Source organism: Oncorhynchus mykiss, chromosome 18, assembly GCF_057628025.1.
Source record: "Oncorhynchus mykiss isolate SJ-2025 chromosome 18, ASM5762802v1, whole genome shotgun sequence".
Classification (NCBI taxonomy): Eukaryota; Metazoa; Chordata; class Actinopteri; order Salmoniformes; family Salmonidae; genus Oncorhynchus; species Oncorhynchus mykiss.
In genome coordinates, this window is record NC_143039.1 from 3,240,428 (window position 1) to 3,252,568 (window position 12,141).

The 12,141-nt window shown below is 50.6% G+C and overlaps 1 protein-coding gene across 5 annotated transcripts in view; it reads right to left on the minus strand.

Annotated features, from left to right (window-relative positions):
- The window catches only part of LOC110513522 (FERM, ARHGEF and pleckstrin domain-containing protein 1), a 120,051-nt gene that overhangs the window by 17,324 nt on the left and 90,586 nt on the right, over positions 1-12,141 (minus strand). For 4 of the 5 annotated variants that reach the window (XM_090206947.1, XM_090206946.1, XM_090206945.1 and 1 more), the window contains exons 17-21: positions 9,727-9,808; positions 3,432-3,669; positions 1,598-1,728; positions 1,371-1,439; positions 199-288 (exon numbers count right to left, since the gene is read on the minus strand). In XM_090206947.1, coding sequence (XP_090063073.1) covers positions 199-288; positions 1,371-1,439; positions 1,598-1,728; positions 3,432-3,669; positions 9,727-9,808 — 610 coding nt within the window. Of the gene's footprint in view, positions 1-198; positions 289-1,370; positions 1,440-1,597; positions 1,729-1,983; positions 2,168-3,431; positions 3,670-9,726; positions 9,809-12,141 lie in introns of those variants that run through there. The other variant, XM_090206948.1, reaches the window with a different exon arrangement.

Below are 12,141 nucleotides of genomic sequence, written 5' to 3' on the forward strand. Positions count from 1 at the left end.
AGGAGAGTGACCTCTACTAATTCACAGCTGTGTTATGTTATCTGAAGCTAACAGCATGGGGCCAGCTTCCCGGACACACATTAAGTCTAATCCTGGAATAAATGTTTTCTCTATATATCTGCCGTTTTAGGATGAGGCTTAATGTGTGTCCAGGAAACTGGCCCATAATGTTATGGTTCAGGTTCTGGAGACTCTTACTGTCATGCCGTAGAGAGGCAGCTGGCCGTGAACTTTGAACTGGTTGTCTGCTGTCATACCTCTGCTGGTGTACACCAGGGAATCACTGAACTGGAGGAGAGAGGGAGGAACACAGATATATAATGAGACATCACTGAACTGGAGGAGAGAGAGGGAGGGAGGAACACAGAGATATAATGAGACATCACTGAACTGGAGGAGGAGAGAGGGAGGGCAGGAGGGAGGAACACAGAGATATAATGAGACATCACTGAAGTGGAGGAGGAGAGAGGGAGGGAGGAACACAGAGATATAATGAGACATCACTGAACTGGAGGAGAAGAGAGGGAGGAACACAGAGATATAATGAGACATCACTGTACTGGAGGAGGAGAGAGGGAGGAACACAGAGATATAATGAGACATCACTGAACTGGAGGAGGAGAGAGGGAGGGAGGAACACAGAGATATAATGAGACATCACTGAACTGGAGGAGAAGAGAGGGAGGAACACAGAGATATAATGAGACATCACTGTACTGGAGGAGGAGAGAGGGAGGAACACAGAGATATAATGAGACATCACTGAACTGGAGGAGGAGAGAGGGAGGAACACAGAGATATAATGAGACATCACTGAACTGGAGGAGGAGAGAGGGAGGGAGGAACACAGAGATATAATGAGACATCAATGAACTGGAGGAGAGAGGAACACAGAGATATAATGAGACATCACTGAACTGGAGGAGAGAGAGAGGGAGGGAGGAACACAGAGATATAATGAGACATCACTGAACTGGAGGAGGAGAGAGGGAGGGAGGAACACAGAGATATAATGAGACATCAATGAACTGGAGGAGAGAGGAACACAGAGATATAATGAGACATCACTGAACTGGAGGAGAGAGAGAGGGAGGGAGGAACACAGAGATATAATGAGACATCACTGAACTGGAGGAGAGAGGAACACAGAGATATTATGAGACATCACTGAACTGGAGGAGAAGAGAGGGAGGAACACAGAGATATGAGACATCACTGAAGTGGAGGAGGAGAGAGGGAGGGAGGAACACAGAGATATAATGAGACATCACGAACTGGAGGAGAATAGAGGGAGGGAGGAACACCGAGAGGGATAGGGTGAGTGAGGAGCAGAGGAGTCATGTGACAGGAAGTAGGAGGTAATGACTAACCAGGAAGAACATTCTTTGCTGTAGTCCTTTCCCTGAGAGCTTACTGAGACAGCCCAGTCTGATAAACTCCTGGATGGGTTACAGAAACAACACAGAGGAAACAATGAACAACGACATGTCTGGAAGTTAGATACACTAAAGGACAACATGAGGACTGATGTACTACAACTTGGAATGAATCAGTATAATACTTCTCAAAGCAAAGCCAGGGAAAACTGTTCTCTTACCCTGCCAGGTATAGCCAGGTCCTGGATGCCTGTCAGATCTTTCTTCAGTTCTAGAAGCTTCTGGATGTTCTCCATCTTCATCATGGTTCCCTGAAGCTGCAGCACCATCTCTGATATATCAGCTAGGGCAGCTAGAGGAGGAGTGTAAGTACACACACCATCTCTGATATATCAGCTAGAGGAGGAGTGTTAGTACACAAACCATCTCTGATATATCAGCTGGAGGATGAGTAAGTACACACACCATCTCTGATTCATCAGCTAGGGCAGCTAGAGGAGGAGTGTTAGTACACACACCATCTCTGATACATCAGCCAGGGCAGCTAGAGGAGGAGTGTTAGTACACACACCATCTCTGATATACCAGCTAGAGGAGGAGTGTTCTCTCTCTAACACACACCATCTCTGATACATCAGCTAGAGGAGGAGTGTTCTCTCTCTAACACACACCATCTCTGATGTATCTGCTAGAGGAGGAGTGTTCTCTCTATAACACACACCATCTCTGATATATCAGCTAGAGGAGGAGTGTAAGTACACACACCATCTCTGATATATCAGCTAGGGCAGCTAGAGGAGGAGTGTTAGTACACACACCATCTCTGATACATCAGCTAGGGCAGCTAGAGGAGGAGTGTTAGTACACACACCATCTCTGATACATCAGCTAGGGCAGCTAGAGGAGGAGTGTAAGTACACACACCATCTCTGATACATCAGCTAGGGCAGCTAGAGGAGGAGTGTTAGTACACACACCATCTCTGAAATATCAGCTAGAGGAGGAGTGTTCTCTCTCTAACACACACCATCTCTGATATATCAACTAGAGGAGCAGGGTTCTCTCTCTAACACACACCATCTCTGATATACCAGCTAGAGGAGCAGGGTTCTCTGAGATATTAACTAGACAACTAGAGGAGCAGGGTTCTCTCTCTAACACACACCATCTCTGATATACCAGCTAGAGGAGCAGGGTTCTCTGAGATATTAACTAGACAACTAGAGGAGCAGGGTTCTCTGAGATATTAACTAGACAACTAGAGGAGCAGGGTTCTCTAAGATATTAACTAGGGGAGCAGGGTTCTCTCAGATATTAACTAGACAACTAGAGGAGCAGGGTTCTCTGAGATATTAACTAGACAACTAGAGGAGCAGGGTTCTCTGAGATATTAACTAGACAACTAGAGGAGGAGGGTTCTCTCAGATAATAACTAGACAACTAGAGGAGCAGGGTTCTCTGAGATATTAACTAGGACAACTAGAGGAGCAGGGTTCTCTCTCTGAGATATTAACTAGACAACTAGAGGAGGAGGGTTCTCTCTGAGATATTAACTAGACAACTAGAGGAGGAGGGTTCTCTCTGAGATATTAACTAGACAACTAGAGGAGCAGGGTTCTCTCAGATATTAACTAGACAACTAGAGGAGCAGGGTTCTCTCTCTGAGATATTAACTAGACAACTAGAGGAGCAGGGTTCTATCTGAGATATTAACTAGACAACTAGAGGAGCAGGGTTCTCTCTGAGATATTAACTAGACAACTAGAGGAGCAGGGTTCTCTCTGAGATATTAACTAGACAACTAGAGGAGCAGGGTTCTCTCTCTGAGATATTAACTTGACAACTAGAGGAGGAGGGTTCTCTCTGAGATATTAACTAGACAACTAGAGGAGCAGGGTTCTCTCTGAGATATTAACTAGAGGAGCAGGGTTCTCTCTGAGATATTAACTAGACAACTAGAGGAGCAGGGTTCTCTCTGAGATATTAACTAGACAACTAGAGGAGCAGGGTTCTCTCTGAGATATTAACTAGACAACTAGAGGAGCAGGGTCCTACCTCTGCTGTCTCTGAAGTCTTGGTGTGTGGGGGGGTAGTGTTTGCAGAGTCTCTCCAGAATCAGTTTGTAGTGCAGCAGACGATGCAGGGGGCGTAGCAGGAACATGTTCAGGGACAGGTAACACACCTTCTGCTGCTCAAACTCTCGACACAACTCCTGCAGCCGCTGGGAGGCACGGCACGAACGCTCCAACTCAACCAACACCTCACTGTGACGCTGCAGGAGGGACGTCAACTGCTGCTGGGGCAGAGAGGAGAGGGGTAGGTTAGGTAGAAGATGTAGGGGTTAGAGAGAGAGGAGAGGGGTAGGTTAGGTAGAAGATGTAGGGGTTAGAGAGAGAGGAGAGGGGTTAGAGAGAGAGGAGAGGGGTTAGAGAGAGAGGAGAGGGGTAGGTTAGGTAGAAGATGTAGGGGTTAGAGAGAGAGGAGAGGGGTTAGCGAGAGAGGAGAGGGGTAGGTTAGGTAGAAGATGTAGGGGTTACGGAGAGAGGAGAGGGGTAGGTTAGGTAGAAGATGTAGGGTTAGAGAGAGAGGAGAGGGGTAGGTTAGGTAGAAGATGTAGGGGTTAGAGAGAGAGGAGAGGGGTAGGTTAGAGAGAGAGGAGAGGGGTAGGTTAGATAGAAGATGTAGGGGTTAGAGAGAGAGGAGAGGGGTAGGTTAGGTAGAAGATGTAGGGGTTAGAGAGAGAGGAGAGGGGTAGGCTAGGTAGAAGATGTAGGGGTTAGAGAGAGAGGAGAGGGGTAGGTTAGATAGAAGATGTAGGGGTTAGAGAGAGAGGAGAGGGGTAGGTTAGGTAGAAGATGTAGGGGTTAGAGAGAGAGGAGAGGGGTAGGTTAGAGAGAGAGAAGAGGGGTAGGTTAGGTAGAAGATGTAGGGGTTAGAGAGAGAGGAGAGGGGTAGGTTAGAGAGAGAGAAGAGGGGTAGGTTAGGTAGAAGATGTAGGGATTAGAGAGAGGAGAGGGGTAGGCTAGGTAGAAGATGTAGGGGTTAGGGAGAGAGGAGAGGGGTTAGAGAGAGAGGAGAGGGGTTAGAGAGAGAGGAGAGGGGTAGGTTAGGTAGAAGATGTAGGGGTTAGAGAGAGAGGAGAGGGGTAGGTTAGATAGAAGATGTAGGGGTTAGAGAGAGAGGAGAGGGGTAGGCTAGGTAGAAGATGTAGGGGTTAGGGAGAGAGGAGAGGGGTTAGAGAGAGAGGAGAGGGGTTAGAGAGAGAGGAGAGGGGTAGGTTAGGTAGAAGATGTAGGGGTTAGAGAGAGAGGAGAGGGGTAGGTTAGGTAGAAGATGTAGGGGTTAGAGAGAGAGGAGAGGGGTAGGTTAGAGAGAGAGGAGGGGTTAGAGAGAGAGGAGAGGGGTAGGTTAGGTAGAAGATGTAGGGGTTAGAGAGAGAGGAGAGGGGTAGGTTAGATAGAAGATGAAGGGGTTAGAGAGAGAGGAGAGGGGTAGGCTAGGTAGAAGATGTAGGGGTTAGGGAGAGAGGAGAGGGGTTAGAGAGAGAGGAGAGGGGTTAGAGAGAGAGGAGAGGGGTAGGTTAGGTAGAAGATGTAGGGGTTAGAGAGAGAGGAGAGGGGTAGGTTAGGTAGAAGATGTAGGGGTTAGAGAGAGAGGAGAGGGGTAGGTTAGGTAGAAGATGTAGGGGTTAGAGAGAGAGGAGAGGGGTAGGTTAGAGAGAGAGAAGAGGGGTAGGTTAGGTAGAAGATGTAGGGATTAGAGAGAGGAGAGGGGTAGGTTAGAGAGAGAGGAGAGGGGTAGGTTAGAGAGAGAGGAGAGGGGTAGGTTAGGTAGAATATGTAGGGATTAGAGAGAGAGGGGAGGGGTAGGTTAGGTAGAAAATGTAGGGGTTAGAGAGAGAAGAGAGGGGTAGGCTAGGTAGAAGATGTAGGGGTTAGAGAGAGAGGAGAGGGGTAGGCTAGGTAGAAGATGTAGGGGTTAGAGAGAGAGGAGAGGGGTAGGTTAGATAGAAGATGTAGGGGTTAGAGAGAGAGGAGAGGGGTAGGTTAGGTAGAAGATGTAGGGGTTAGAGAGAGAGGAGAGGGGTTAGAGAGAGAGGAGAGGGGTTAGAGAGAGAGGAGAGGGGTAGGCTAGGTAGAAGATGTAGGGGTTAGAGAGAGAGGAGAGGGGTAGGTTAGGTAGAAGATGTAGGGGTTAGGGAGAGAGGAGAGGGGTAGGTTAGGTAGAATATGTAGGGGTTAGGGAGAGAGGAGAGGGGTAGGTTAGGTAGAAGATGTAGGGGTTAGGGAGAGAGGAGAGGGGTAGGTTAGGTAGAAGATGTAGGGGTTAGAGAGAGAGGAGAGGGGTAGGTTAGAGAGAGAGAAGAGGGGTAGGTTAGGTAGAAGATGTAGGGATTAGAGAGAGGAGAGGGGTAGGTTAGAGAGAGAGGAGAGGGGTAGGTTAGAGAGAGAGGAGAGGGGTAGGTTAGGTAGAATATGTAGGGATTAGAGAGAGAGGGGAGGGGTAGGTTAGGTAGAAAATGTAGGGGTTAGAGAGAGAAGAGAGGGGTAGGTTAGAGAGAGAGAAGAGGGGTAGGTTAGGTAGAAGATGTAGGGGTTAGGGACAGAGGAGAGGGGTAGGTTAGAGAGAGAGAAGAGGGGTAGGTTAGGTAGAAGATGTAGGGATTAGAGAGAGGAGAGGGGTAGGTTAGGTAGAAGATGTAGGGGTTAGGGACAGAGGAGAGGGGTAGGTTAGGTAGACGATGTAGGGATTAGAGAGAGGGGTAGGTTAGGTAGAAGATGTAGGGTTTAGAGAGAGAGGAGAGGGTAGGTTAGGTAGAAGATGTAGGGATTAGAGAGAGGAGAGGGGTAGGTTAGGTAGAAGATGTAGGGGTTAGAGAGAGAGGAGAGGGGTAGGCTAGGTAGCAGATGTAGGGGTTAGAGAGAGAGGAGAGGGGTTAGAGAGAGAGGAGAGGGGTAGGTTAGGTAGAAGATGTAGGGGTTAGGGAGAGAGGAGAGGGGTAGGTTAGGTAGAAGATGTAGGGGTTAGAGAGAGAGGAGAGGGGTAGGTTAGATAGAAGATGTAGGGGTTAGAGAGAGAGGAGAGGGGTAGGTTAGATAGAAGATGTAGGGGTTAGAGAGAGAGGAGAGGGGTAGGTTAGATAGAAGATGTAGGGGTTAGAGAGAGAGGAGAGGGGTAGGTTAGGTAGAAGATGTAGGGGTTAGGGAGAGAGGAGAGGGGTAGGTTAGAGAGAGAGGAGGGGTTAGAGAGAGAGGAGAGGGGTAGGCTAGGTAGAAGATGTAGGGGTTAGAGAGAGAGGAGAGGGGTAGGCTAGGTAGAAGATGTAGGGGTTAGAGAGAGAGGAGAGGGGTAGGTTAGGTAGAAGATGTAGGGGTTAGGGAGAGAGGAGAGGGGTTAGAGAGAGAGGAGAGGGGTTAGAGAGAGAGGAGAGGGGTAGGTTAGATAGAAGATGTAGGGGTTAGAGAGAGAGGAGAGGGGTAGGTTAGGTAGAAGATGTAGGGGTTAGAGAGAGAGGAGAGGGGTAGGTTAGAGAGAGAGGAGAGGGGTAGGTTAGAGAGAGAGGAGGGGTTAGAGAGAGAGGAGAGGGGTAGGTTAGGTAGAAGATGTAGGGGTTAGGGAGAGAGGAGAGGGGTAGAGAGAGAGGAGAGGGGTTAGAGAGAGAGGAGAGGGGCAGGTTAGATAGAAGATGTAGGGGTTAGAGAGAGAGGAGAGGGGTAGATTAGGTAGAAGATGTAGGGGTTAGAGAGAGAGGAGAGGGGTAGGTTAGAGAGAGAGGAGAGGGGTAGGTTAGAGAGAGAGGAGGGGTTAGAGAGAGAGGAGAGGGGTAGGTTAGGTAGAAGATGTAGGGGTTAGAGAGAGAGGAGAGGGGTAGGTTAGATAGAAGATGTAGGGGTTAGAGAGAGAGGAGAGGGGTAGGCTAGGAAGAAGATGTAGGGGTTAGGGAGAGAGGAGAGGGGTTAGAGAGAGAGGAGAGGGGTTAGAGAGAGAGGAGAGGGGTAGGTTAGGTAGAAGATGTAGGGGTTAGAGAGAGAGGAGAGGGGTAGGTTAGGTAGAAGATGTAGGGGTTAGAGAGAGAGGAGAGGGGTAGGTTAGGTAGAAGATGTAGGGGTTAGAGAGAGAGGAGAGGGGTAGGTTAGAGAGAGAGAAGAGGGGTAGGTTAGGTAGAAGATGTAGGGATTAGAGAGAGGAGAGGGGTAGGTTAGAGAGAGAGGAGAGGGGTAGGTTAGGTAGAATATGTAGGGATTAGAGAGAGAGGGGAGGGGTAGGTTAGGTAGAAAATGTAGGGGTTAGAGAGAGAAGAGAGGGGTAGGCTAGGTAGAAGATGTAGGGGTTAGAGAGAGAGGAGAGGGGTAGACTATGTAGAAGATGTAGGGGTTAGAGAGAGAGGAGAGGGGTAGGTTAGATAGAAGATGTAGGGGTTAGAGAGAGAGGAGAGGGGTAGGTTAGGTAGAAGATGTAGGGGTTAGAGAGAGAGGAGAGGGGTTAGAGAGAGAGGAGAGGGGTAGGCTAGGTAGAAGATGTAGGGGTTAGAGAGAGAGGAGAGGGGTAGGTTAGGTAGAAGATGTAGGGGTTAGGGAGAGAGGAGAGGGGTAGGTTAGGTAGAATATGTAGGGGTTAGGGAGAGAGGAGAGGGGTAGGTTAGGTAGAAGATGTAGGGGTTAGAGAGAGAGGAGAGGGGTAGGTTAGAGAGAGAGAAGAGGGGTAGGTTAGGTAGAAGATGTAGGGATTAGAGAGAGGAGAGGGGTAGGTTAGAGAGAGAGGAGAGGGGTAGGTTAGAGAGAGATGAGAGGGGTAGGTTAGGTAGAATATGTAGGGATTAGAGAGAGAGGGGAGGGGTAGGTTAGGTAGAAAATGTAGGGGTTAGAGAGAGAAGAGGGGTAGGTTAGGTAGAAGATGTAGGGGTTAGGGACAGAGGAGAGGGGTAGGTTAGAGAGAGAGAAGAGGGGTAGGTTAGGTAGAAGATGTAGGGATTAGAGAGAGGAGAGGGGTAGGTTAGGTAGAAGATGTAGGGGTTAGGGACAGAGGAGAGGGGTAGGTTAGGTAGACGATGTAGGGATTAGAGAGAGGGGTAGGTTAGAGAGAGAGAAGAGGGGTAGGTTAGAGAGAGAGAAGAGGGGTAGGTTAGAGAGAAGAGAGGGGTAGGTTAGAGAGAGAGAAGAGGGGTAGGTTAGGTAGAAGATGTAGGGGTTAGGGACAGAGGAGAGGGGTAGGTTAGAGAGAGAGAAGAGGGGTAGGTTAGGTAGAAGATGTAGGGATTAGAGAGAGGAGAGGGGTAGGTTAGGTAGAAGATGTAGGGGTTAGAGAGAGAGGAGAGGGGTAGGTTAGGTAGAAGATGTAGGGATTAGAGAGAGGAGAGGGGTAGGTTAGGTAGAAGATGTAGGGGTTAGAGAGAGAGGAGAGGGGTAGGCTAGGTAGCAGATGTAGGGGTTAGAGAGAGAGGAGAGGGGTTAGAGAGAGAGGAGAGGGGTAGGTTAGGTAGAAGATGTAGGGGTTAGGGAGAGAGGAGAGGGGTAGGTTAGGTAGAAGATGTAGGGGTTAGAGAGAGAGGAGAGGGGTAGGTTAGATAGAAGATGTAGGGGTTAGAGAGAGAGGAGAGGGGTAGGTTAGGTAGAAGATGTAGGGGTTAGAGAGAGAGGAGAGGGGTAGGTTAGGTAGAAGATGTAGGGGTTAGAGAGAGAGGAGAGGGGTAGGTTAGATAGAAGATGTAGGGGTTAGAGAGAGAGGAGAGGGGTAGGTTAGGTAGAAGATGTAGGGGTTAGGGAGAGAGGAGAGGGGTAGGTTAGAGAGAGAGGAGGGGTTAGAGAGAGAGGAGAGGGGTAGGCTAGGTAGAAGATGTAGGGGTTAGAGAGAGAGGAGAGGGGTAGGCTAGGTAGAAGATGTAGGGGTTAGAGAGAGAGGAGAGGGGTAGGTTAGGTAGAAGATGTAGGGGTTAGGGAGAGAGGAGAGGGGTAGGTTAGGTAGAATATGTAGGGGTTAGGGAGAGAGGAGAGGGGTAGGTTAGGTAGAAGATGTAGGGGTTAGGGACAGAGGAGAGGGGTAGGTTAGGTAGATGATGTAGGGGTTAGAGAGAGAGGAGAGGGGTAGGTTAGGTAGAAGATGTAGGGGTTAGAGAGAGAGGAGAGGGGTAGGTTAGGAAGATGTAGGGGTTAGAGAGAGAGGAGAGGGGTAGGTTAGGAAGATGTAGAGGTTAGCTGCTACTGTATAGATGCCAACCCCATGTGATTATCATGATCAACCCCATGCGATACTCCTAGATATTCATCAGATGGCTGTAACTCCACCTATAACCCACAGGTCATTACTCTGAGGACATGTTGAAGGGCAGGAACGATATCCACGTCTGCTGTACCTTTAACCCCTGAATGTTCTTCAGCATGACGTCACCGACACGCTGGTAGTCTCCTTTAATGTGGGCGTTGGACCGGCCCTCCCTGGTGACAGAGAGAAATCAACATGGTTACCTGCTTCTAAGCCTAACCCTGCAGGAGACAGACAGACGTTTCACCCCCTCTCTCAGTGACACCATAGTGAGAGGCAAGTGGAGGAACAACATCACTCATTCAGTAACCCATCTGTCCATCTCTAATTGAAACCACATTGCAACAGCGTGATTAACAGCTGAGAAGCATCAATCCCCGGGAGAAGATCAAACCCTTGCTGTGAGTGGTTGAGAGAGTTATGACACGTTGACTGCATTCCTGAGATTCTCCAACCCACATGTAGATGTGCCACATGTACCTACTGGAGAACACTGAGCTACTCGACGTAGTTACACAGCTCCACCAGCAGATGGGGTAGTGGAGCAGTATTCAGTATGTCTGTCCTCTCAGAGGAGCAGTATTCACTAGGTCTGTCCTCTCAGAGGAGCAGTATTCACTAGGTCTGTCCACTCAGATGAGCAGTATTCACTAGGTCTGTCCTCTCAGAGGAGCAGTATTCAGTAGGTCTGTCCTCTCAGAGGAGCAGTATTCACTAGGTCTGTCCACTCAGAGGAGCGGTATTCACTAGGTCTGTCCTCTCAGAGGAGCAGTATTCACTAGGTCTGTCCTCTCAGAGGAGCAGTATTCACTAGGTCTGTCCACTCAGATGAGCAGTATTCAGTAGGTCTGTCCTCTCAGAGGAGCAGTATTCACTAGGTCTGTCCACTCAGAGGAGCGGTATTCACTAGGTCTGTCCTCTCAGAGGAGCAGTATTCACTAGGTCTGTCCTCTCAGAGGAGCAGTATTCACTAGGTCTGTCCTCTCAGAGGAGCAGTATTCACTAGGTCTGTCCACTCAGAGGAGCAGTATTCACTAGGTCTGTCCTCTCAGAGGAGCAGTATTCACTAGGTCTGTCCTCTCAGAGGAGCAGTATTCACTAGGTCTGTCCTCTCAGAGGAGCAGTATTCACTAGGTCTGTCCACTCAGAGGAGCAGTATACACTAGGTCTGTCTCTGATGGGTCGGCCACCAGGGGTGTACGATGGGTCGTCCACCAGGGTCTGATGGGTCGTACACCAGGGGTCTCTGATGGGTCGTCCACTGGGTATCTGATGGGTCGTCCACCGGGGGTCTCTGATGGGTCGGCCACCAGGGTCTGATGGGTTATACACCAGGGTCTGATGGGTCGTCCACCATGGTTTTTGATGGGTCGGCCACCAGGGGTTTTTGATGGGTCGGCCACCAGGGGTCTCTGATGGGTCGTCCACCGGGGTCTCTGATGGGTCGTCCACCGGGGTCTCTGATGGGTCGTCCACCGGGGTCTCTGATGGGTCGTCCACCGGGGTCTCTGATGGGTCGTCCACCGGGAGTCTCTGATGGGTCATCCACCAGGGGTCTCTGATGGGTCATCCACCAGGGGTCTCTGATGGGTCATCCACCAGGGGTCTCTGATGGGTCATCCACCAGGGGTCTCTGATGGGTCATCCACCAGGGGTCTCTGATGGGTCATCCACCAGGGGTCTCTGATGGGTCATCCACCAGGGGTCTCTGATGGGTCATCCACCAGGGGTCTCTGATGGGTCGTCCACCGGGGTCTCTGATGGGTCGTCCACTGGGTTCTCTGATGGGTCGTCCACCGGGGTCTCTGATGGGTCGTCCAGCCGGGGGTCTCTGATGTGTCGTCCACCCGGGGGTCTCTGATGTGTCGTCCACCCGGGGGTCTCTGATGTGTCGTCCACCCGGGGGTCTCTGATGGGTCGTCCACCCGGGGGTCTCTGATGGGTCGTCCACCCGGGGGTCTCTGATGGGTCGTCCACCCGGGGGTCTCTGATGGGTCGTACACCCGGGGGTCTGATGGGTCGTACACCCGGGGGTCTGATGGGTCGTCCACCAGGGTCTCTGATGGGTCGTACACCGGGGTCTGATGGGTCGTACACCGGGGTCTGATGGGTCGTCCACCGGGGTCTGATGGGTCGTCCACCGGGGTCTGATGGGTCGTCCACCGGGGTCTGATGGGTCGTCCACCGGGGTCTCTGATGGGTCGTCCACCGGGGTCTGATGGGTCGTCCACCGGGGTCTGATGGGTCGTCCACCGGGGTCTCTGATGGGTCATCCACCAGGGTCTCTGATGGGTCGTCCACCAGGGTCTCTGATGGGTCGTCCACCAGGGGTCTCTGATGGGTCGTCCACCAGGGGTCTCTGATGGGTCATCCACCAGGGTCTGATGGGTCGTCCACCAGGGTCTGATGGGTCGGCCACCAGGGGTCTCTGATGATGATCAGTCCTGTATGACCGGCTGCTGTAGTGACTCACTGAAGAGTGGTGCTGAAAACCTGGACGTACACA